Source organism: Cucurbita pepo, chromosome 19 (genome assembly GCF_057944985.1).
Source record: "Cucurbita pepo subsp. pepo isolate OVF chromosome 19, ASM5794498v1, whole genome shotgun sequence".
Classification (NCBI taxonomy): Eukaryota; Viridiplantae; Streptophyta; class Magnoliopsida; order Cucurbitales; family Cucurbitaceae; genus Cucurbita; species Cucurbita pepo.
Genome location: NC_141816.1, coordinates 8821194 through 8844743, shown reverse-complemented (window position 1 = coordinate 8844743; position 23550 = coordinate 8821194). Strand labels below are relative to the sequence as shown.

The window sequence follows — 23550 nt, the reverse complement described above, 5'->3', positions numbered from 1 at the left end:
AAAGCCCAAAAGGACAATATATGCTGGCAATAATTTAAAGTTCCGAGGAAGAAAACTTCCCCTCGTTGATGATAATAGGAGCCATCTTTGAACCTCCAACATACCAACCTCTGCAGAATTTATGTTGTTGATTAAGAAACAAGAAAATGATGGTTAGCTGGTTTTTATGCTGAGATTATATGGGTAGTTGGTTCGATTATCTAACCAAAAACAACTAGAAATACCTAATCCAAATCATGAAACAACCACGAAAACAAACGACACTTAAAACGACCCATTGGCGAAACCATAAATGGTTGAAAAAGTTGGAACTTCAAGAGCTAAAACGAAACAAATGTAGATGTATATTTGAATGATTAAACCATTTGAAATATTGGGGAAGCAAGAAGCCTCCCATTTAAGAAGGCAGTTGAACCAACCACACTTAGTTTCTACTCCTCAAACCCCCTTGGGCTGATCACATACCCCCACCTACTTCTTTGAAGGAACCTTTCAACTTAAATCACCCACTCCAACTACCTTTCAATCACTTATATATATATATTACCCAAAACAAAAATAACTTCAAAATCAAGAACAATGGCCAAGAGATCATCATCGAGGAGGGGGTTTTTGGTTCTGGTTTTGGTATTGAGCTGGTGGTGCTTATGGTGCTGCAACAGCCAAGAGGTATTCATGGGGTGTGATGAGATATATGTTGTTCGTGAAGGAGACACTTTGCAGAGCATTAGTGAAAAGTGTGGAGATCCTTTCATTTTTGAACACAATCCTCATATTAATGATGTTGATGATGTTTTTCCTGGTCTGGTCATCAAGATCACTCCCTTTCTTTATCGTTTTGTCGATGGCATTCGTCTCGGTTGAATTCTTGCGTTTTTGTTCTTCGCTCGATGTTTCATTGTTTTGTTTTAACAAGTTTTGAGACTGGGCGTGTATATATATATTCATTGCAACTGCTGCAATTTTGTCCATCTTGTAAATATATATGGTAAGCCTAATTTCGATTTTAAAACGTTTGTTGAATGGTCAATGTCTTAGTTAAACTAAATTGAAATTAATTTGCAAGATAATGCAAAATGATACTATGTAATAATAAAGGCCCAAGCCCACTGTTGATATTATCTTTTCTGGGCTCTCACTCAAAGGTTTTTAAAACGCCTATGCTAGGGAGAGGTTTCCACTGTTTTGTAAAGAATGTTTTGTTTCTCTTTCCAACCGATGTGAAATCTCACAGATTAGGAGCAATGAATTGTCATGAGTATCAGATACAAGTTCCAAGAGAGCCAATTAAGACTCCGAGCCATAGCCTTCAGAGTCAGGGTTATGACATGAGCTTTAGTATGCAACTCTAAAATTAAAATCATGTATCAATTGAATACTAGACAAAAATTCCCAAAGATTGAATAACCACTTGTCAAAATCATGTCTATTAAAATGCTGGAAGCCGACTCTCTCTTGTATGATGCACCGAGTTTTAAAACAAAGTTAATTCATGAATGAGCTCTTACCCTATTTAATTATCTTGTCCTATCATTATTATTATTATTATTATTAACAAATGTTTTAAATAAACAAAGAAAGATGAGGCACACATGTTATAATAAATAAAATTTGTTTGAAAAAAATCTCCAATATTAAACTTTTATTTAAAATTATTTAAGAAGAACGTCTTTTGTGTAAATTTTTAAAAGATTATCCACCGCCTTTTCAGAAATTAAAAAAAAAAAAAAAAAAAAAAAAAAAAGATTATCCATCACATTTCTGTCTATTTTATTTTTTAAAAAAATATATAAATAGAGAATCTTGTCCAATCATGACAGTTTCTATCAACCACCACTTTTAACTTTTAGTTGTTTATATAAATCTTTTTTTCTTTCTCTCTCCTATTTCTATTTTCTCTTTATTTTTTTTATTTAATTTTTATAAATATATTTAAATTAAATTTATACTTATTATTATCATAATGCTAATAGACTAAACTACTCTATTATTATAAACAAATAGGGTTATATTTGCTTAAATCAAGAATAACATATATTAACATAATAAATTATTTATTAATATTTTATTAAATATATTAATTAATTAATTAATTAATTAATTAATAATAAGATAAAGTTAAAATTCAATTAAATAGTCTACTAAAATTGTAGAAAAATAAACTAATTGGCAAAATAAAAATAAACTAATTCACACACACCAAAATGGTCAAGTAAAATATACTTGGAATTTGACACCAAAATGGTCCGGAAGCGAAAATGCATAAGTTTCATATTTTTACCAACATATGTGTAAGATTCATGAAACTTGAGCTTTTCTTACTAATTCGTTGAAAAAGATCGAAAGAAATTTAGGTTATTCACATAATGATTTAAGTGCCTCCATGAGAGTCTTCTCGACAGGGTTGAAGTTGTAAGGTCTTATCGACACGAGTAAATATTTTTTTTTCTTTAATATTTTAAACTTAGGTCAATCTTTAGAGGATACAGTATGATACTAAAACGAGAAAATAACTTTTCAGATCGAGTTAACGACCCTATTTTAAAGGCGAAAAAAGTTCCTAAGACGGGTAGGAAATAATAGATAAAAAAAATTAAAATTTGCTTAGTTTTTTTTTTTTAAAGAATGCAATAAAATACACGTGTAAATATTTTATTAGCTTTTCGTTTCGTATTATTTAAAGATTAAATTAATAAAAATATATATATTCAAAATCTAAAGTAAATATTTAAAAAAATATATTTCTTTTTCATTTTTGAAAAAATTATAATAATTTAAATATAATTTTAGGAATTTAAAAAATTAAATATTTTAAAACGAGATTTGAATAATTAATTATAATCTAATGTATTGAATATCAGCATGTGGGACATGAAGTCGGTGAGATGTGACATTGAATATTACATACAATTTGTTTAAAAGATCTCTTATAATATAATTTATAGAATTCTAATCAAAAAAGCAAATTCCAAATAATAATAAATAAATATAATAATAATTTTATAAGTGACCAACAATTAAAATATATATATATAAAAAAATCATTTTTTAACCCTAACTTTTAATTTCAACTTTGACTATAAATTTAGGTAAATTTTAAATATGTATAATACAAAATTAAGAAAAACAATATTATACTTTTTTTTTTAAATATGAATTTTATTTTATTGAAATGAATGAATTTATGTAGATAAAAAAAAAATAGTTTTTTTTTAAATATAAAATATTATGTTTATTAATAATGGTTTAAAATCAGAAGATCGTGTTTCATATTTCACCTACCAACCAAATCGACAAACATAAACTTTTTTCAACTTTCTTCTTTTTCTTCGATTATGTTTTTGACTTTTTAAAATACATAGAAACAAGTAAAATTGGTTAAACCAGGTCATCAGAGAAACAACCGACAATATAAATATAATATAAAAATATTTAAATAATACAAATTGTCGGTATCAACATACGAATCTCCTAGGACATACAACTTTGTCATAAGATCAAAATAAATTTAAAAAATTAAATGGGTGAAAAATGTGAATATATATATATATATATATATATATATATATATATATATATATATATGTATTATATATATATATATGTATGTGGATGGAGAATATATTTTTCTATAATTTTTAATTGCATAGTGGAATAATCTTTTTTTTTATTTTTAAAAAAAGCTTAATCATATGGTATTAAATATTTTATGTTTTTTTAAGTATATTAATAAAAAATATAAAGTATTTTTGAACTTATATGCATGGAGTACATTAGAAGGAATATTAATATCTAGATGTAGAAGTGTTTGCTTAATTAAGCTTTGTCATTTGTGTCGGTTCTTTCTTCGTAGATCCAGATCATGCGAGCTTTCATGAGGGGTTATGATATCATTTTAATTTATGGTAGGGTGTTCATATGATTCAATAACTCGACCAACTCGAATCATAAAGATTGAGTTGGATTAGGTTTTTTTCAGTTTGAGCTGGGTTGAACCTTTGAAAAATGAAAAAACTCGGGTTGGTTTACAGGTTGACATTTTTTTTTGCTCATGTTAATCCAACCAATCCGAAAATAGGGTTACAATCCAACCCACCTTTACCCTACTTTTAAGAATATTATGAAAATTATGAATATTTGACGTTTGTAACTGATATCAGTGATGAATTGTAACTCGTAAACGTATGATATTTGAGATTTATGAGAAGATAGGTTGGATTGGATTGTAAATTTTATTTGAGTTACTCGGGTCACTAACCCAACCAACCCACTTTATTAATTTCAATAAAAATACATTGAACAGCAAGAACAAATTCAAAGATGATATTTGAGAGACGATGCCAAAGAGCTAAAAGTTGCGAACCAGCCCTGTTGAGTAGGGTGCACCGAGTCCCAAAACAAGGCCGATTTAGGGCGTTTGCACAAAGTGTACATTTTTTTGCCCTTTTCATCGACGCTCCCGCACGAAAACTCACTGCTTACTCCAAAACAACATGGCTTCAATGGCGTCTCGAATCTTGCCCTAGCTTTAGGGTTCCCTTTGTTTCGGATGATGGACAAGATTGCGTTGTAGACGTCGAAAATGATGAACGGAGAACCCTTTGTTTCCTTGTTTAGTTTCTCCACAGCTTGCTTTAATAAAAGGTTGTGAACTTTAGCCATTGAATTCGAGGTTGCATTGCAGTGCTTGAATGATGAGTTGGCTGTTGGCTGAGGAAGACATCCCACTGGCCCTAACCCTAACACCACTATTTTTTTCACTCCCAAGCTGTGGATGCGCTTCAAATTTACAGCAATTTGGTTCACTACTGAGATAATGAAGGGTTGGAGTCCCTATAATAACAATAATAATAGTGTGTTAGAGCGCGGAGAATAAGAGAGGGAGCAATGATAAATTTTTTCGTGTTAGCTGAATGGAGTCATGAACGGGAAATTATATTCTCTGTCTTCATCTCGACCCTGCCCTACCCCACTAATGTATAATATCAATTTTTAATATAACAGTTGAAGTCCACCGCTAGCAGATATTGTCCACTTTTGCTCATTAAGTAACGCTGTCAACCTTACGGTTTTAAAACGCGTTTGTTAGGAAGAGGTTTATGTTTTCGTTCCTCTTTCCAACCAATGTGGGATCTCACAATCCACCTTCTTTGGGGACTAGCGTCCTTTCTGGCACACACAACCCAATGTCTGGTTGGCTTTGATACCATTTGTAACCGTCCAATTTTATCGACTAATAGATATTGTCCGTTTTTGTCCATTATGTATCATCGTCAGTCTCACGGTTTTAAAACGCATCTATTAGAGAGAGGTTTCCACATCCTTATAAGCAATGTTCCGTTTCTCTCTTCAACCGATTTTGGATTGGGGAGATGTTTCCACATCTCTATAAGGAATGTTTCGTTTTCCTCCCCAACCGATGTGAGATCTCACAATCTACCCCCTTAGGGGCCAGCGTCTTCGCTAGCACATAGACCAATGTCTGACTCTGATACCATTTGTAACCGCCCCTAATAGATATTGTCCACTTTGGTCCGTTACGTATCATCATCAACCTCACAGTTTTAAAACGTATTGTTCGGGAGAAGTTTCCACACCCCTCTTCTCCAACCAACGTCGGATTTCACAGAAAATAAGTTAAAAATGAAAATTATCCAACAAAAAAGTTCTTTAAAACAAATATTAAAAATTGGGAAAAATTCATCACGGAGAATCACTTTCGTAATCCCGACGAATATAAATGAAAAATTTGCAAGAATAGAGAATGAAACAAGAGGTGGAGATGGGGACCGAGCATCCCCGTCTCCGTCCCGCCCTGTGTGTATGGTTAGTGTTGATAGTTGAAGAAGTTACCTCAATAGATCCATCTCTCTCTTGATAAAAGGAATAATCATTGCCGGATGGGGAGACAAGAGCAACAGAAGAACCGACATGTTTTGGAGCAAATATGTTATTAGCAACAAGACCTTGAAAGAAATCGATCTGGGTCGTCATGTTCGGGAAAGGAAACGACGTGTCGAACACGCCAGTTCCTCCAAAAGCAAAGTTCATCCCATATTTAGGGCCTTTCCTTCCACCCTTCCGCCATCCACTAAAGGTCTCCGGTGACTTCAGCTCAAGATAGTTAGCTACAACATGTTTTTCATATCAAAAAAACAACCTTAACAACAAACAGACACAGACACAAAGAGACTGGTTACCGAAGAAATCGGTCAAAACACGACCATCGGAGAAACGACCGGAAGGTACGCCGGGAAATGTAATTCCATAAGGGAAATTCCGGGAGCTGGAAGTACTGGCCTTAATGTTGCCGGTGTCGACATACGAATCTCCGAACACGAACAGCTTGGTCGGCCGAGAATTAAAGCGATAATCAACATGGCGACGACCCGATCCTTGCCCTGACAAATCATATCAAATCAAACCAACCCCACGTCAGAAGTAAGATTGAAAGTCCGAATTACAGTTATATAAATAATATATTCCAACAAAAAAAAAAAAAAAAAAAAAAACGAATTAACCTAAGAGGAGAGAGAAAACGAAGAGAGAGAGAAGTGGAAACACAAGCTTCCTTGACTCCATGAGTGCTTGATATCGTGCTTTAATGGCTTCCATGGCTATCTATATATAGTGGTTTAAGAGATGGGCGGTCCAACCGCATACGGTTGAACCGTTGAACGGTTGAATGTAATAAAAAGTTAATTTTTCTTTTAGTATTATTATGTGCTTTTGGTGGCTTCAAATTAAAAAAAAATGGATTTTTGAAAGCACGTTTATAATATTAAATGTTTCATTAATATAATAATAATAATAATCATTCATTCTCTCGAAATATGGGTTCATCCACGTGGGCACACCAACGTGAGCTATAATGCCTAAATTGACTTTTTCATAGATATTATTATTTTATAAATCAAACGGCCAATTATTATGTTCCCTGACCATTGTAACAGTTCAGGACCATTACTAGTAACTATTGTCCATTTTGATTTGTTACGTTTTGTCGTTAATCTCACGATTTTAAAACGCGTCTACTAGGGAGAAGCTTTCACATGTTTATAAGAAACGAACACCATAAGATATCATCTCAATGAGTCATTATTAGAAATCATGAACCTCTTTAATAGTACGATATTGTCCACTTTGAGTATAAGCTCTAGTGATTTTACTTTTAGTTTCTCAAAAGACCTCGTACCAATAAAAATGTATTTCTTAATTAATTAATGTGAGATTCTCTCCCAACAATCTTCAACCGTCGTAATAATAATAACGACTAATATATTTTTGTAAATTGGTATACTCATGAGAGTGCATAATAATTTTTTTTTGGGTCATATTTTTCTAAACTCTATTTTAAATGAAAATAGAAAAAGGGTTGATTTTGTTTGATTTGAGTATAAAATTAGAAAAAACATTATTAACTGATAACTAAAAAACCAGAATTAATAACTAAAAAACCAGAATCTAACCTCTAAATTGTCTTAAAAGACTATTTATATCCTCTCTAAACCGACGGTCAAAATTAGAGCCTTTTGTTTCGAATTTCTTCCCTTCTCATATGAATATTTAACCCCACAAAACATTCAATTTCCGACATTAAAATTTTGTGTCGGTTTAGAATAATACCCAAATGAGGCTGCACGAGCTTCGGTTTGTACTTGTATTACTTTTTTGGCTCGTGGCCTCGTTTATGATCCATGGCTCGAACCACCACGAAAGAAAGGTAATATAATAATAATATGATCAATCGTAGAGTAACAGTTTCATGGAATAATTTTTCATTTCTAAATGTTAATTTTTCACAGCCTTATATTGTTTATATGGGCGACATGCCCGCGGGAACTTTGTCGACTACGGTGGTAGACGACCATCACAACCTTCTATTGGACACCATTGGAGAGTACGTTTCACTACCTTTTTTTTTCACTTTATTGATATTTCTATCTTTTGTTAATGGCGTTTTTTTTTTCTTCTTCTAAACCACTTTTGTATCATCTTAATCTGCAACCTAAAAATGGCCACGGAGCGGAATAAGGACAAAGAAGTCTTTTCCCCTCTTATCCCCATCCTCAGAAAAAATTTATGGGATCAAATTACATATATTTTTTAAAAAGATATTAATTTGAAAGCTTTTTTAATAAATAATTTCTCTAAAAAAAAAAAAACTAATAAATTCAATAATATTTTCACGGATAAAAATATAATATAATATTCAACATAATTTCTAAAAATTCAAATTTAAATTGATTGCATAGGATTCCACACATGCATATAGCAGGAGCTAGACGGGAATTTGACGAAGTCAAGGGCAAGAACATGGAATATTGTTTCGGTTTCACAATCAGAAATCTCTCTTCACTTCCTTTCCTATTTTCTATTTAACCGAGATTTTCCACCCTGTTCCAAACTAGTTCCCATGGACTAGTCTCGGGCGGGTTAGATTCATATGGATCTTATTAAGGAAGGATTTGGATTATTATTCTTTAGAGAAAAAGATCCTATTAAAAAAAAAAAAGAAAATTGAATAAAGAATAATTTACTAATTAACCAATCTCTCCATCCATTTGTATGAGTTAGTGAAAACAAAGCTCGAGAGTCGAAGATCCACAGCTATGGAAGGAGCTTCAATGGATTCGCCGCCAGATTGTTGCCTCACGAAGCCGCCAAGCTCTCAAGTAAATCAACATCATATATTCCATGTCGTTTTACAATCCAAATAGCTCTGTGATTCCTTCATTCCATGTCGTTTTAGTAACTGTGATTTTGTGAGAACCAGATGTGGAGGGCGTGGTGTCGGTGTTCCCGAGCAGGAAGCACCGAGTCGTGACCACCAGATCGTGGGACTTTCTGGGTCTCAATCGCCGCTCCAAACGGAACCCTAAAATCGAATCTAATATCATTGTCGCCGTTTTGGATACTGGTCTGTGTTTGTGTTTAATTCGCTTATAAATTCGTACAAACCCTAGAATTAATCGATTCATAATGTTGATTTGTTTGATGTTCTGTTTAGGGATTTGGATAAATAGCCCTAGTTTCAGCGATGAAGGCTACGGTCCGCCTCCCGCTAAATGGAAGGGTCGATGCGTCACCGGACCTAATTTCACCGCCTGCAACAAGTATCTATTTACTATTGATTTTTCTTGTTAATTCGATGCCTTATTAATTGATTGTTCTATTGTTAATTGGATGAATTGATAATGAAACAGCAAAGTGATCGGTGCTAATTACTTCGATCTGGACAATGTAAGCCAATTTACAGAGACGAGTGTGGCCGACACGGAGGGGCATGGCTCTCACACGGCGTCGACTGTAGCAGGCTCGGCGGTGGAGGGGGCGAGTTTGTATGGCCTGGGCAAAGGGACTGCACGCGGTGGTGTGCCTTCTGCTCGAATTGCAGTGTACAAAGTGTGCTGGAGTATTTTCTGTAGCGATATGGATGTCCTTGCAGGCTTCGATGAGGCCATTGCTGATGGTGTTGATTTCATTTCCGTCTCCATTGGCTCGGTGGCTGTGGATTTCTTCAGGGACAGCCACGCAATTGGGGCTTTTCATGCTATGAAGAAGGGTATTTTAACGTCCTGCGCCGCCGGCAACGATGGCCCTGAATTGTCCACCGTTGAGAATGTGGCTCCCTGGATTATGACCGTAGCTGCAACCGGCATTGATAGGCGATTTGCCACTGCTTTCAAACTCGGGAATGGCAAGAAATTTACTGTAAGTCTCTCTCTTTTTTTGTTTACTTTTCAGCTTTTGATGAACGGATAATGAAAAACACTACATTTTAGATATAAGATTCTCATGTTTTTACTTGAAGAACATGTTATTACTTTCAGTATATATAACCCATTATGAATGAAATATAATATTTATGTGAAGTGAAAATTACATAAAATTTGGCAGGGATTCTCCATCAACACTTTCTCGCCCAAGAATCAAATGTACTCTCTTACGAGCGGGGCTAAAGCATCCAACAATGGCACAATCCTAGGGAACGCAAGGTATGTGTGAGATCCCACATGGGGAGGGGAACGAAGCATTCCTTATAATAGTGTGTAAACCTCTCCCTAGTAGACGAGTTTTAAAAACTTTGAGGGAAAGTCTAAAGAGGACAATATCTGCTAGCTATGAGCTTAGGCTGTTACAAAGGGTAAATACACGTTCGGTAGGCTTGGGCTGTTACAAATGGCAAACACACACTCCTTGTAAGGGTGTGGAAACCTATCCATAGTAGATGTGTCAGGCAAGCCTAAAGAAGACAATATCGGCTAGGGAAGGCCTTTGGCTGTAAAACCTTGAGGGGAAGACCGAAAAGGAAAGCTCAAACCTTGAGGGGAAGCCTGAAAGGGAAAGCTCGAACACAATATCTGCTAGTGCTAGACTTTGGCTGTTACAGTATGAAATACGTCCCATAAGTTAGAAATTGGTTTCTAAATGATCCCCGAGTAGAGAATGAAAACACAACGCTAACTGAACATGTGATCTTTGATTTGAAACAGTGCTAGTGCTTGTGACGTAGATGCTCTCAGCCAAAGCAAGGTGAAAGGAAGAATCGTGTATTGCTTGACAACATCCACAGATTACAACATCGAATCCTTAGGAGGCACTGGAATCATTGAACTCCTTGAAGAACAAACCGATTCTTCCCCCATTTTGCTTCTCCCTGGAGCTGTCATTCCTCCAGTCTCTGGCAAATATATCGATCTCTATATCAACTCCACCAAGTATGTTCCTTTTTTGTGTGGGAACTCCCAAAATTGCTGCTCCTTTTCAGTGATATTGATTCAATGAACACAGGGATCCTAGAGCTATCATTTACAAGAGCAAGACCGTCAAAATTGCTGCTCCTTTCGTGGCCTCTTTCTCATCCAGAGGCCCTCAGCTCATCAGCCCAAATATCCTCAAGGTATAACCCAAAACAAAAGCCTCTTTGGTTTCTGTATGTTTTACAAAAATACTGAGTTTCTGTGGTTAGCCTGATCTTGCTGCACCAGGGATAGATATCTTGGCTGCTTATACCAAGTTGTCAAGTTTGACAGGGAAAATTGCAGACAGTAGATATAGCTTGTTCAGTGTAATGGCAGGTACGTCCATGGCTTGTCCTCACGCCACTGCGGCTGCTGCCTACGTTAAGTCGTTCCACCCCGACTGGTCTCCGGCTGCTGTTAAGTCGGCTCTCATGACCACCGGTAAGTCTTGTGTGTAGCCGTATTTCCATTAGCCAATGTTCAGGCCTGACAGGATTTGGGTTTTCAATTCATTCTAGCAACTCCAATGAAGATCAAGTCCGAGGATGCTGAGTTTGGCTCTGGAGCTGGACAAATAAACCCAACCAAGGCAGTTCATCCTGGCCTTGTTTACGACATTTCGCTCGACTCGTACATATCTTTCCTCTGCAAAGAAGGCTACAACAGTACAACAATTGGCCTACTTGTTGGTAGCCAGGAGTATAACTGCTCCAAGATCAAGCCTGCTCAAGGCACTGACGGACTCAACTACCCTACAATGCACAAACAGCTCTCAGATCCTGGTTCTGCCATTACGGCGGTGTTTTATCGGACCGTGACTCATGTCGAGCACGGTGCGTCGGTGTACAGGGCGAATATATCCTCCCCAGTTGGTCTCTCTGTCAAAGTTTTTCCAGAGAGTCTAGATTTTGCGAAGGCAGGAGAAAGGAAGAGATTCAAAGTTGTGGTGAAGGGCGAAGCTATGAGAGATGGAACTCGGATTCTATCAGCTTTACTTGAATGGAAGGACTCTAAACACGTAGTTAGAAGCAATATCCTTATCTATAGGCAGTTATTAATGTAAGTTTTTACAACAAATATATTTTTTTATTTTTTATTTTTTATTTGTACAAGTAATTCTCAAGTATATTGTATACATGAAATTATTTATATTCTAAGAAATAATAAATTTAAATTTGAAAGATTAAAAATTTATTAAATACTTAATAAAAATTTAGTAATTTAGGTTTCTCGATTAATCAAATAATTATATGAAATCAACTATATAGATATGAAATTGAGCTATAAAGTGACTGATATCATTAAAGGATTGTAGATTTACTAATTGAGCTATAAGGTGACTGATATCATTAGAGGATTGATATCTACATAGTACATGCATATTATATCAAGTTTTAAGAAGTGGTAGTATCATTGATATTACTAGGATTGACATTATTATGACAAGTCAGTTTAATTTAGAGGTGGAACAACAATCTCATTTTCTTCGTTCATCCTTAAAAAAAGAAATAAGCAAAGTTCAAGTAGCTCGACCGATAGGGAGGGGGGCAACCTCGTCTTGCTTGCTTTTGGCGAAACTTAACACACTAGATAATCAACATTCTTTTATGGTAGGATACGACTTTTTAGGCCGACCACAATACAAGTCATGAGCGATAGCGAAGTCAAGTCGGATAAAGGCTAGCAACCCAACTAGCAATAGCAAACGGCCTACTTATAGCCTCTTAAGGCTTTATATGCTCAGAAAATGGAATTGATTCATGTTTTCCTCAGCTCAGCTCAAAAGGCAAGACAAGGGAATGAATTCGAGAACTTGATTGACATTGAAAGATATGTGTACCAAACAAGCAATATGCCGATTGATGTACTAGCCAAGCCAGCTCGACCGGGATATTTGATTGGACAGAAGAACAACGAATTGAACATGATAGGACAATCGGGGAGGGAAGCTTGACATAGATATTGATTTGAACAAAGGAACTCAAATTAAACCGGTACCAGAAACAAAAGAAGAGATGGAATTCCAGATTGAACAGATGACCGACCTACAATAAGACGCAAATAAATATTATAAATAATTTCTTATTCAAGAGTAAATAGAGTAAATAGTAAATAAAGGAGGTAGATAACAACATCTCAACCATATTAAAATTAAAAATTAAAAAAAAAAAAAAATCACAGTAAATCATAAATTAAAAAATCTAAATAACAAAATTAAAATTAAAATAAAATTAAAAAATAAATAAATAATTTCGTATAAAAAGTAAATCCTAACTAAAAAATTGAATAACAGAGAAAAAATCTAAATAATATTAAAAAAAAAATCTAAATAATATTAAAAAAGTCTGAACAACAAAATCTATACTATATTAAAATTAAAATATAATAGATAAATAAGAATACAAAATCCAAACCATATTAAAATTAAAATTAAAATTAAAATTAAAATTAAAAAAAAAATTAATATCTAACCCAAAAATGAATCTAAATAACAAAATTAAAATAATATCAAAAATTAAAATTTTAATAAACAAATAAATAATCTAGATAACCAAATCTAAATATATTTAAAATTAAAAAAAAATAATAATTTCATGTATAAATAGAAATCACCTCTCATTTATGAAAGCAACAAGTTTGCAAATTTGAGATTAAAAAAAAATGGGTTATAGAGAAAGTTTAGTTTTGTTAAACTGTTTGGGTTTGGCAGTTTTGGCATTAGCTTTGTTTTCTTCCGCTGAGAAGCTTTCGGTTTCTTACGATGGAAGAGCTCTGAGGATTAATGGACAAAGAAAAATTATCATCTCCGGTTCAATTCATTATCCTCGCAGCACTCCCGAGGTTTTCTTGTTTTTTTGTTTTTTTATAATTATTTTCTTGTTTTTTTATAATTTTAATTAATTAAATTCTCGTTTAAATTTCATAAATAATTAATAAGTTTTGGTTTATTTTGGGACGTAGATGTGGCCATTTTTGATAGACAAGGCTAAACAAGGTGGCATTGACACAATTGAAACCTATGTGTTTTGGAATGCCCACGAGCCACAACAAGGCCAAGTAATTTCCACATATTATTCTTTTTTTTTTAAATAAAATTATTATTGGTAAGCTTTCCTTGTTATTTCTAAACTTTCCATATTATTATTTTTTTATGTAAAATTATTATATTTCTAAGTTTTTTTTTATGGCTTTTTTTAAGTATGATTTTTCAGGAAATAATGATCTGGTCAGATTTATTCGAACAATTCAAGAACAAGGGTTGTATGCTATTCTAAGAATTGGACCATATGTTTGTGCTGAATGGAATTATGGGTATATATATATATATATATATATATATATTTTTTTATCATTTTTATTTTTATTTTGTGTTTATTTTTTAATTAATTTTATTTTATTTGCAGTGGATTTCCTGTTTGGTTGCATAACCTTCCGGGCATTGAGTTCAGGACCAAGAATAAAGTTTTCATGGTAATTTTGTTAATTATCATTACTTTCATTATTATTTAACATTTAGTTTTGATGGTAATTTTGTTAATTATCACTAAATATATATAATTTTTTATTGTGATTTAGGATGAAATGGAAAAATTCTCCACATTGATAATAAATATGATGAAGGATTATGAGTTATTTGCATCACAAGGAGGACCCATCATTATTGCTCAGGTTTTATTTTATTCTTCATTGGCTAATTTTCTGTTTTTTTTTTTAAACAAAGAACAAAGAAAAATAATATTGATTATGTTTTTTTTTATATATAAAAAATTAGATTGAAAACGAGTACGGAAATATAAAAGGATCATACGGACAAGCTGGCAATGAATATGTGAAGTGGTGTGCTGATTTGGCACTTTCTTACAACCTCAGCATTCCTTGGATCATGTGTCAAGAGGATGATGCTCCTCAACCCATAGTACGAATTTACTATTTTTTTTCTAATAATTCTTTTTAATTATAATTATTTATTATATAATTTTTTTTTTTTTTATTTTGGTTTCTTTTTCACAGATTAACACTTGCAATGGATTCTACTGTGATCAGTTCAAACCCAACAGCAAAAACAGTCCCAAAATGTGGACGGAGAATTGGACTGGCTGGTATTAATCTTTTTATTTAATTATTTATTTTAAGAAAATAATGATTTTTTTACGCCTAAAATAATTAGGTTCAAGGCTTGGGGTTCAAGAGATCCCTTGAGAACAGCCGAGGATCTTGCTCTTTTTATTTAATTATTTATTTTAAGAAAATAAAGATTTTTTTACACCTAAAATAATTAGGTTCAAGGCTTGGGGTTCAAGAGATCCCTTGAGAACAGCTGAGGATCTTGCATTTGCTGTGGGACGTTTCTTCCAATATGGTGGAACCTTGCAAAATTACTACATGGTATAGCACCTTATTATCCTATAACTAGTTTTTCTTTTGCAAATTCTTATATTTTGTTCCTTCTATAGTATCATGGTGGAACGAACTTTGGTAGAACCTCGGGTGGTCCTTATATCACCACATCGTATGATTACAATGCACCTCTCGATGAATATGGTACATTCTCGACTTGTTTAGATTTTGATCCCGATCGTGATTTGAGTATGGTATTTGGTATGTTGAGTTTAGTGATAATGAGTTGTGGTTAATTAGGGAATACAGCCCAGCCAAAATGGGGACATTTGAAGCAACTTCATGATATTGTGAAGTCTATGGAGGAAGTTTTGACTTATGGTGAGGTCAATCACACCGAATACGGTCACTTGACAACCGTAAGTATCTTTCTCTCTATCTTTTTATGTATCATTGGTGAGCGAAAGTCAACACGGAGAAGCTTTTCCACTCCTTTCTCTATTCTCCATTTAAACGAGGATTTCTCCCTCCATTTGAGGCGCGTTCCCGTTAAATGGACATACGAGATAGGGAAGCTTTCCAACTCCCTACCCTATTCTCCATTTAAACGGAGATTTCTCCCTCCATTCGAGGTGGATTCTCGTAACTTATATGGACATCTCAAACCTAACAGTCACCAAAAACATTTGTAACAGGCAACAAGTTACACCTATAAGGGGAAATCAAGTTGCTTCTTTGGAAATGCAGAAAATGGTGACAGAGATATCACCTATGGAAATAGAACCTACAAAGTTCGTGGTTGGTCAGTCAGCATTCTTCCTGACTGCAAAACTGAAGTTTACAACACCGCTGAGGTCAATATCTCATTCATTGACATTCGTCCCTACCATTCTAATGATCTCTAATATCATTCCTATGAATATCAGGTAAACACTCAAACAACAATAAGGGAGAAGGTTTCAAGCCAGGTGGGAAACTTCAAAGAGCCGATGCAATGGCAATGGAGAGACGAGAAAATAGAATTCGTATCACGTGAAGGTGAAGTTGCTGATTGTGCGATGACTGCCAATCGCCTTCTTGACCAAAAGGTTCTCACAAATGATTCTAGCGATTACCTGTGGTACATCACCAGGTAAATATTTTCTGTTTATCCTTTCCCTAATCCCTCCTAATTAATCTTAATCATACTGATTAGACTAATACTACCTTCAGCTTCCATCTTAGTGGATCTGATCCACTTTTTGGCAAGAATGTAACTCTACGTGTTAAGACCAGTGGCCACATACTTCATGCATTCTTGAACGGGAGGCATATTGGTAAACTCACCACTTACTACTCACTACTCTTACATCATTTATGTTCATCAAATGACATCACAACTTGCATCATATTTCAATTTCAGGATCACAACATGCTCAAAAGGACAAATATAGTTTCGTATTTGAGAAGAGAATCAGCGATCTATTGTATGGATTCAACCAAATTTCTCTACTAAGTGCCACAGTTGGATTGGCCGTAAGTACACCAACTTTGAAAACTACCCTTTTGAAACCCTTTAATGCAAACCTGAGATTTTGAATTGATGGACAGAATTATGGAGCACACTTTGAGAATTCTGAGGTAGGAGTTCATGGCCCAGTTGAATTGATTGCTGATGGAGAAACAATAAGGAATTTGTCAAGCAATGAGTGGTATTACAAGGTTGGTTTGGATGGTGAAAAGTCGGAGTTTTTCAATCCCAATTGTCAACTAATGGAACCTTGGAATTATGGCAATCTCCCATTGAATCAGAATTTTGTTTGGTATAAGGTACTGAATTGCTTCTAGTTTCGAAGTGTTCTTGTTAGCATAATGAAACGTTCGTAAATTCATGATTGGTTGTTTGGTACAGACCACTTTTCAAACTCCAAGCGGAAGTGAAGCCGTGATAGTGGATTTGATGGGCATGGGGAAGGGTCATGCTTGGGTTAATGGACTAAGCATTGGAAGGTATTGGCCAAGTTATCTTTCAATTGAGAATGGCTGCTCTTCAAGTTGTGACTTCCGTGGGGCTTACTCTGATGGCAAGTGTGCCACTAACTGTGGAAAGCCTACTCAAAGATGGTATGTTCTCGAGGAGTTCTTGGATTTTGAACTCTCTTTTCAACATCCTACAACTTCTCAAGTGAGAGTATTGTTTTGTTTTTTTTTTTAACTTTTAGGTATCATATCCCAAGATCTTACCTGAATTGTGGAGGAGAGAACACACTGATTTTATTCGAAGAGTTTGGTGGGACGCCATTGGATATAGATATCCAAACAACGAGGGTGAAAAATGTATGTGCAATGCCTTATGCAGGAAGCACGTTGGAGCTATCGTGCCATGATCGAACCATCTCTGATATCAAGTTTGTGAGCTTTGGGAACCCCCATGGCACTTGTGACAGTTTCCAGAAGGGTTCCTGCGAGTCCTCCACTGCCTTATCGGTCATCGAGGAGGTATAACTCGTTTTTGTTAAATGGAGGACACTCTAGGTTTTGGGTTTTTAGTTTGCTTGAATTTTGATTGAAATTGCAGGCATGTGTTGGACAAAGGGAATGCTCCATTGAAGTTTCGGAAAAGAATCTTGGATCAACTGGTTGCAAGAAACGTAATCGCCTCGCTATTCAAGTTACTTGTTAGAACATCTTGTATTTTAGGTTATTAGGTTTTTAGGTTTTTAGGTTTTTAGATTTGATGTCATTTTCCCTTTAGTGTTCTTCATATTTGATACAACTTTCCGTCTTGTTTATACAACTTTCTTTGTTGTTTTAGGTTTAGGACGTTAGGCTTGTTGTTTTAGGTTTAGGACGTTAGGCTTGTTTAAATTTGCTATGTTTAATGGTCATAGTTTATTCCTTCCATCACTCTTCTTGGCTTCTTTCCCTTTCCCAAAGAATCATCCATTCTTCTCCCTCTCACTTCCTCTCACTATTTTTAAGCAAAACAACAAATGATTACTCCAACTTTTACTTCTTTTAAGAGTCGAATTTGGGAAAAAAAAAATGTTTTCATCAAAAAAACAACGAAGATTTTGGGAAGAAAAAATGTTTTCTGAACCCGAATTGACTCGATTCGATTTAAAAACTTTGGGTTGACCCGAATCAAACAAAACATGTAAAATCAATTAAGAACTTTAGCGTATACAAACGGGTTTGTCGTTTCAATTTGGGCTTACAAGTTTTACTCTTAATATTTTGTATAGTTTCTTTTATACATATATATATATTTTTTTTGTTTTATATTTTTTCATTACTTTATTATTTTTTGAATTTAGTTTATATTATTATTTTTAGTTCCTTTTTTATATTTTTTTTTATTTTCTTTTATATATTTTAATTTTAATTTTTTATATTTTTTTTTTAGTTTTCTTTTTTTATATATTTTAAATTTCTCCCTATCCTCCTCTCTACTATAAATTTAGATAGGGCTTGCAAAGGTGTAATAGCAATAAATAAATAAATAAACAATTATAAATAATTATAAAAAAAATTATGTTACAAAAAAATAATAAATAAATAAATAAACAAACCCTCCCTCACTTCTCTCCACTAACCTCTCTTCCTTTGAATTATGTCTTCTCAACTTATGCCTTATGCCACAAAAAAACACAAATGACTTTAAAAAAACACAAATGACTTTTACCCCTCAACTCATCAGCCAGAAACTCATCCCTCAAGCTAGAAACTCACATTTACTGCAAAAACAAACAACCAAAACAAATGACCTTTACCCCTCAACTCATCCCTTAAGCCAGAATGTTGAAAAATTAAAATTTACTCTCATACCAACTAAAATAAACGAAACCAATTTGTTTAAATAATTCTCACGAACCTGTGAAGGAGGTGTGGGGAGGGGAGAGACAAGGAGACAAAGAAATTCTCAAAACTCTTTTCTTTAACTCGGTAACTCTTGCTCTTTTCTCTCTCGGCTCTTTCTCCTCTGCTTTTAGAATGAGAAACAAAACGTATTTATAATTTTTATAAAACTAAAAATGGCCATCATAATCCCACTTTTTCTAACCTATAAACCAAACGTATTTATAACTAAAGCTAAATGGTGATTAGAATCACAAAGGACATAACGACAAACTCATAATAACGACTTCTGAAGACTGTCTTGGGTATATCCCCTTCTCTGACCCTCAATTGATGATACCCCGACCTTAAGTCAATTTTGGAGAAGACTGTTGCTCCCTGTAGCTGATCAAACAGGTCGTCAATTCTCAGGAGGGGGTACTTATTCTTTATGGTGACCTTGTTTAGTTCGCTATAATCAATACACAACTGCATGGACTCGTCCTTCTTCTTGACAAACAGAATAGGGGCTCCCCAGGGTGATACACTAGGTCGGATGAAACCGTTATCCAACAGCTCCTATAACTATTCCTTCAATTCCCTGAGTTCTGCAGGTGCCATCCTGTAAGGTGCCTTGGAGATCGGTACAGTTCCTGGTTCTAAATCGATCCCAAAATCGACTTCCCTAGCTGGGGGCAAACCTGGCAGATCCTCCAGAAAGACATCTACAAACTCCCTGACGATGTGTACCGATGAGGTTATTTGTTTGTTACTATTGTCTTAGGTCACGCTGGCTAGAAATGCACTTGCGCAACTACGAATCAACTTCTTAGCCCTTAATGATGTTATGACGCTTGGGGCTCCTTTGGAAGTGACTCCCTTGTAGGTAAAGTTGTCCCCTAACGGGAGCCTGAGAGTCACTATTCGAGTCTCGCAATCTATCAAAACGCGATTCTCACCTAGCCAATCCATACCCAAGATGACATCAAAGTCTTGCATGCTTAACACTATCAGTGTAGCTTCGATGACACGTCCTTATATTGTTATACCACCTCTCTTAACCCTATGGGTAGCTAACAACAGCTCGTGAGCAGGGGTGGACACTGATAGGGTAATCTCTAAAAGTTCTTTCTCTAGGTGTGCTAGCTCTACAAACTCCTCAGATACAAACAAATGCGTTGAATCCGAATCAAACAATACTAGAGCAAGACGGCCAAATACAGGTAGCATACCTGTGACAACTGCGTCAGGCTGGTCAGCTTTTCTGGTTGTTGTTGCATGGGCTACAGCTCGCCCCTATTTATGTTGAGCACCCTGGCCTCTCTAATGTGTTACTGTAGGCTGGTTGATATGCTGATCGTTCCTATGAGAGCAGTCCACTGCAAAGTGCCCTACCTAGCCGCATCTGTAGCAGGCGTCTGTTCCTGCCCTGCATTCCCCCGTGTGAGGACGCCGACAGTTAGGACAAAGGATCATGTTTCGTACCGGGACTCTTCTTCGTTTATAAGTGCGGCCACGGGGCGGTCTACCAGTTCTGGGGTGGCTACAGTCTGTCCCCTTTCCCTGGGCTGCAGTGTGGGATGATTGTGCTGTTCCCAACTGTAGCTTGTCGGTACGGGACGTGTCGAGCAGAGTCGCCACTTGAAGGGCTTTTGCATAGATGAAGAATGACTGGGATGCCACATTCGCCTTCAGTTCCTTCCTCAGGCCGGTAATAAATCGTTCGGCCTTCAACTCATTAGAACTAACATAGGCTGGAGAAAACCTTGCTAGCCTATTGAACTCTAAGTCATATTCCTCCACTAACTTGTCTCCCTGTTTCAGTTCGAGGAATGATGTCTGCATTTTCACTCTGACAGTGATTAGGTAATATTTGTGGAGATAGGCATCTTTAAACTGACACCAGGTAATAAACTCTCCTCGTGGTATAATGGTCTTCTGAACACCCTTCCACCAGAATTGCACCTCTCCTTTCAGCATATACGTCCCACAATGAACTTGTACTTTAGCGGGCAGTTCATAAAATGGAAGGCCGTTTCTATGGCCTTTAGCCAATTCTCAGCGGCGATGGGATCCACCTTGCCTCCGTCAAAGGAAGGCGGTTTATACCTCTGAAAATCTCTTAGGTAGCGAGACTCCACAGTCATAATTCCTGAATCTTTAACCCCTTGCCCTATTGACTGATTAGCCATCATAGTTTGTATCATTTGGTTCGTCAAAGCCTGATTTTCTATCAAGGTCATCATGAACGTCTGAAACATCTCTGCTGTGGGCATGGCTAATGGCTAGTTTAGTGGGACTGCTGTTGGACCCGATGGGACCTCCTTGGAGAAGGGAGTAGTAGGCTGGTTTAGTGAGACTGTTGTACAAGGGGTTGGACCCGATGGGACCTCCTCGGAGAAGGGGGCAGTAGGGGGTGTATCGAGCAGCCTTCGGGCCTTGGCCTTCCTTCGGCGTCTTTTTGTTCTTGATGGCTGTGGTACGGTCCCCTCGCTAGTTTGGGGCGTATCCCCAACCTCCTCTTGAAATTCAAGTTGTTCCACTTCACGTGTTGGAATCGAGGTGTCCTGAACTTCCTCTCTTCTTCCCCTTCTAGGTCCGGGCCCTACATATGGTTCACGTCTCTTTGGTGTCATTATCTACCACAACAGAAAAAGGAGTATGTTACAATTCATTCGTATCCTCTCTTCTTCCCCTTCTAGGTTCAAGCCCTACATATGGTTCACGTCTCTTTGGTGTCATTATCTACCACAGCAGAAAAAGAACTATGTTACAATTCATTCGTAGCACATCTCCTAGGTAATGTGCGATTATAATGTGTAGGTCATGGTATACTCCTAGGTAATGTGCGATTATAATGCCATAGTAGGTCAACTTTTGTCTATATGTTTCCATCATGTGAGAACGTTTGTTCGTGAGCGGCATGTGTTTCACGAGCGAGGTCACAGAGGACACGACTCTCTATCCTAAATATCTACAAGGACTATAACTTGACTGCTCTGATACCAAATTTGTAACGACCCAAATCCACCGCTAGCAAATATTGTCCTCTTTGGGCTTTCCCTTTCGGGCTTCCCCTCAAGGCTTTAAAACGCGTCTGCTAGGTGAAGGTTTCCACACCCTTATAAATGGTGATTTGTTCTCCTCCCCAACCAATGTGGGACATCACAAGGGTCCTCTTCACTAAACTCCTCACTCATCGTTTTCCTCATTTATGTCGTCATGTGCCTCGTCATTTGTAACAATTTCTCCCTCCTTGATGGTCATAATTCTTGCATTTGGGCAATCTCTACTATAGTGTCCTACCCCTTGACATCTCCAACACTTTAAATCCCTATTTCGAACATCAGACTTTTTGACTTTTTCTTTTCTTGTTCTAGAACTCTCACCTTTCTCAAATTTAGCTTGAGACTTCTTATTAACCTCTTGATTTCTATGTTATAATCAATGTTCTTACTATCCTTTTTCCATGTAGAAGTAAAATGGGAAAAAGTTTTAGAAGAATACCGTGGAGACCTTCGTTGGATTTGCCTCTCGATCTTAATTGCAATGTGCAACAACTCCTCGATATCAGAATAAGGCTGTAAATCAGTTTTGTCTGCAATCTCTGTGTTTAACCCATTAAGAAACCGCGTCATGAGAGCTTCCATGTCCTCATCAAGATCAAGTCGATCCATCAATGTATCCATCTCCTTGTAATAATCCTCCACAGATTTGCTTCCTTGTTTCAGTAATTGAAGCTTTTGCGCCATGTCTTGTTGAAAATATTGTGGAACAAAACGCTTCCACATGGACTCTTTGAACTCGTACCATGAATCAATTGATGCTTCAAGATTTCTTCTCCTACTTGACATCAATTTATCCCACCAAATTTGAGCATATTGTTTGAATTGAGCAATGCATAACAATACCTTTTTATGACAGTTGAACACCAACTCCACCGTTTTCTCCCATTCAAGTTACTCCTCTGGATTGGTTTTGCCATAAAATTCGGGAAGTTTTAATTTGATGCTCCCCACGTTACGATCAATTCTATCGTCATAAGGAACTCGCTGTGGTAAATTATGACACCTTCTTCCACGACCTCTCCCTCACATCAAGCCACGACCAACCACCTGTGGATTATCCTCGTGTTGATCAGAATTTTCTTCCTCATATTGATCGGTAGATTGGGCAGGTACTGGAATCCTCTCTCGAGCTTGATTTTGAAACTCCAATCTGCCTATTCGATCGGTCAACTCTTTTATTCCTTGAATTAGTATTTCCATGGTTCGTTGTTGTGCTTCTCTCAATCGTGCATCAGTAATGTTAGGATTATCGTCTGGATTTTCCATGCTACAAAAGAAAGTTAAAAGAAAAAAAAAAGGACCTCACAAGCGCTCTCTCACGTGTGTTCACTCATAAATGTAGTTCACTCGTGTTTAGCACTCAACACTCGAATCAATGTATCACTCCCTTACAAACTCACCCTCACAATTGAGCACACACAAATCACACTCCAAAAAAAATGGGATGTGAGACAAGCTATGTTATAGAGCTAAGTGCAATTCAAAGTGAATAGACACCACACTCAACACATAAACAAGGGTGTTAAAAGAGCAATGCAAATAAAAACAAATTAAAAATGAAAATGAAAAAAAAAAGACTAATT

At 35.9% G+C, this 23550-nt stretch overlaps 4 protein-coding genes and 1 long non-coding RNA gene across 5 annotated transcripts; 4 read left to right on the top strand and 1 right to left on the bottom strand.

Moving 5' to 3' along the window:
- Window positions 1–35: 35 nt before the first annotated feature.
- Window positions 36–968, top strand: LOC147786703 (uncharacterized). The gene has a single exon (XM_087120328.1). It carries the CDS (start codon window positions 580–582, stop codon window positions 862–864), a length of 285 nt encoding a protein of 94 aa, XP_086976454.1. The 5' UTR covers window positions 36–579; the 3' UTR covers window positions 865–968.
- A 3283-nt stretch (window positions 969–4251) lies between these two features.
- On the bottom strand, window positions 4252–6584 carry LOC111782044 (GDSL esterase/lipase At5g03610). The gene is made up of 4 exons (XM_087120288.1): window positions 6522–6584; window positions 6201–6401; window positions 5854–6128; window positions 4252–4833 (listed from the first exon to the last, which is right to left on the bottom strand). The coding sequence occupies exons 1-4, from the start codon at window positions 6580–6582 to the stop codon at window positions 4315–4317; spliced, it is 1056 nt and encodes a 351-aa protein (XP_086976414.1). The 5' UTR covers window positions 6583–6584; the 3' UTR covers window positions 4252–4314.
- A 1225-nt stretch (window positions 6585–7809) lies between these two features.
- On the top strand, window positions 7810–11840 carry LOC111782256 (Subtilisin-like serine endopeptidase family protein). The gene is made up of 10 exons (XM_023663095.2): window positions 7810–7900; window positions 8578–8675; window positions 8777–8920; window positions 9011–9116; window positions 9207–9714; window positions 9901–9998; window positions 10497–10721; window positions 10795–10903; window positions 10973–11186; window positions 11264–11840. The coding sequence occupies exons 1-10, from the start codon at window positions 7821–7823 to the stop codon at window positions 11806–11808; spliced, it is 2127 nt and encodes a 708-aa protein (XP_023518863.2). The 5' UTR covers window positions 7810–7820; the 3' UTR covers window positions 11809–11840.
- A 2457-nt stretch (window positions 11841–14297) lies between these two features.
- On the top strand, window positions 14298–14886 carry LOC147786702 (uncharacterized). The gene is made up of 3 exons (XR_015414431.1): window positions 14298–14414; window positions 14518–14661; window positions 14757–14886. It is a non-coding gene; the product is annotated as an uncharacterized LOC147786702 (long non-coding RNA).
- Window positions 14887–15026: 140 nt separating this feature from the next.
- Window positions 15027–17954, top strand: LOC147786701 (beta-galactosidase 7-like; the record flags this gene model as incomplete). The annotated part of the gene is made up of 11 exons (XM_087120235.1): window positions 15027–15131; window positions 15200–15287; window positions 15384–15502; window positions 15779–15937; window positions 16010–16215; window positions 16296–16399; window positions 16486–16598; window positions 16674–16892; window positions 16975–17186; window positions 17285–17561; window positions 17641–17954. Coding segments are annotated over 11 exons (1707 nt in total), but the record flags the coding sequence as incomplete, so codon positions are not given.
- Between the last annotated feature and the right edge of the window lie 5596 nt (window positions 17955–23550).

Coding starts and splice junctions, on each gene's coding strand:
- LOC147786703 (XM_087120328.1), top strand. CDS start 580: ATGGCCAAGAGATCATCATCGAGGAGGGGGTTTTTGGTTCTGGTTTTG.
- LOC111782256 (XM_023663095.2), top strand. CDS start 7,821: ATGGGCGACATGCCCGCGGGAACTTTGTCGACTACGGTGGTAGACGAC. Junction 8,676..8,776: donor CGAAGCCGCCAAGCTCTCAA/GTAAATCAACAT, acceptor TGTGAGAACCAG/ATGTGGAGGGCGTGGTGTCG. Junction 11,187..11,263: donor GTCGGCTCTCATGACCACCG/GTAAGTCTTGTG, acceptor AATTCATTCTAG/CAACTCCAATGAAGATCAAG.
- LOC111782044 (XM_087120288.1), bottom strand. CDS start 6,582: ATGGAGTCAAGGAAGCTTGTGTTTCCACTTCTCTCTCTCTTCGTTTTC. Junction 6,402..6,521: donor CGTTTTCTCTCTCCTCTTAG/GTTAATTCGTTT, acceptor ATGATTTGTCAG/GGCAAGGATCGGGTCGTCGC. Junction 4,834..5,853: donor AGAGAGATGGATCTATTGAG/GTAACTTCTTCA, acceptor TTGTTATTATAG/GGACTCCAACCCTTCATTAT.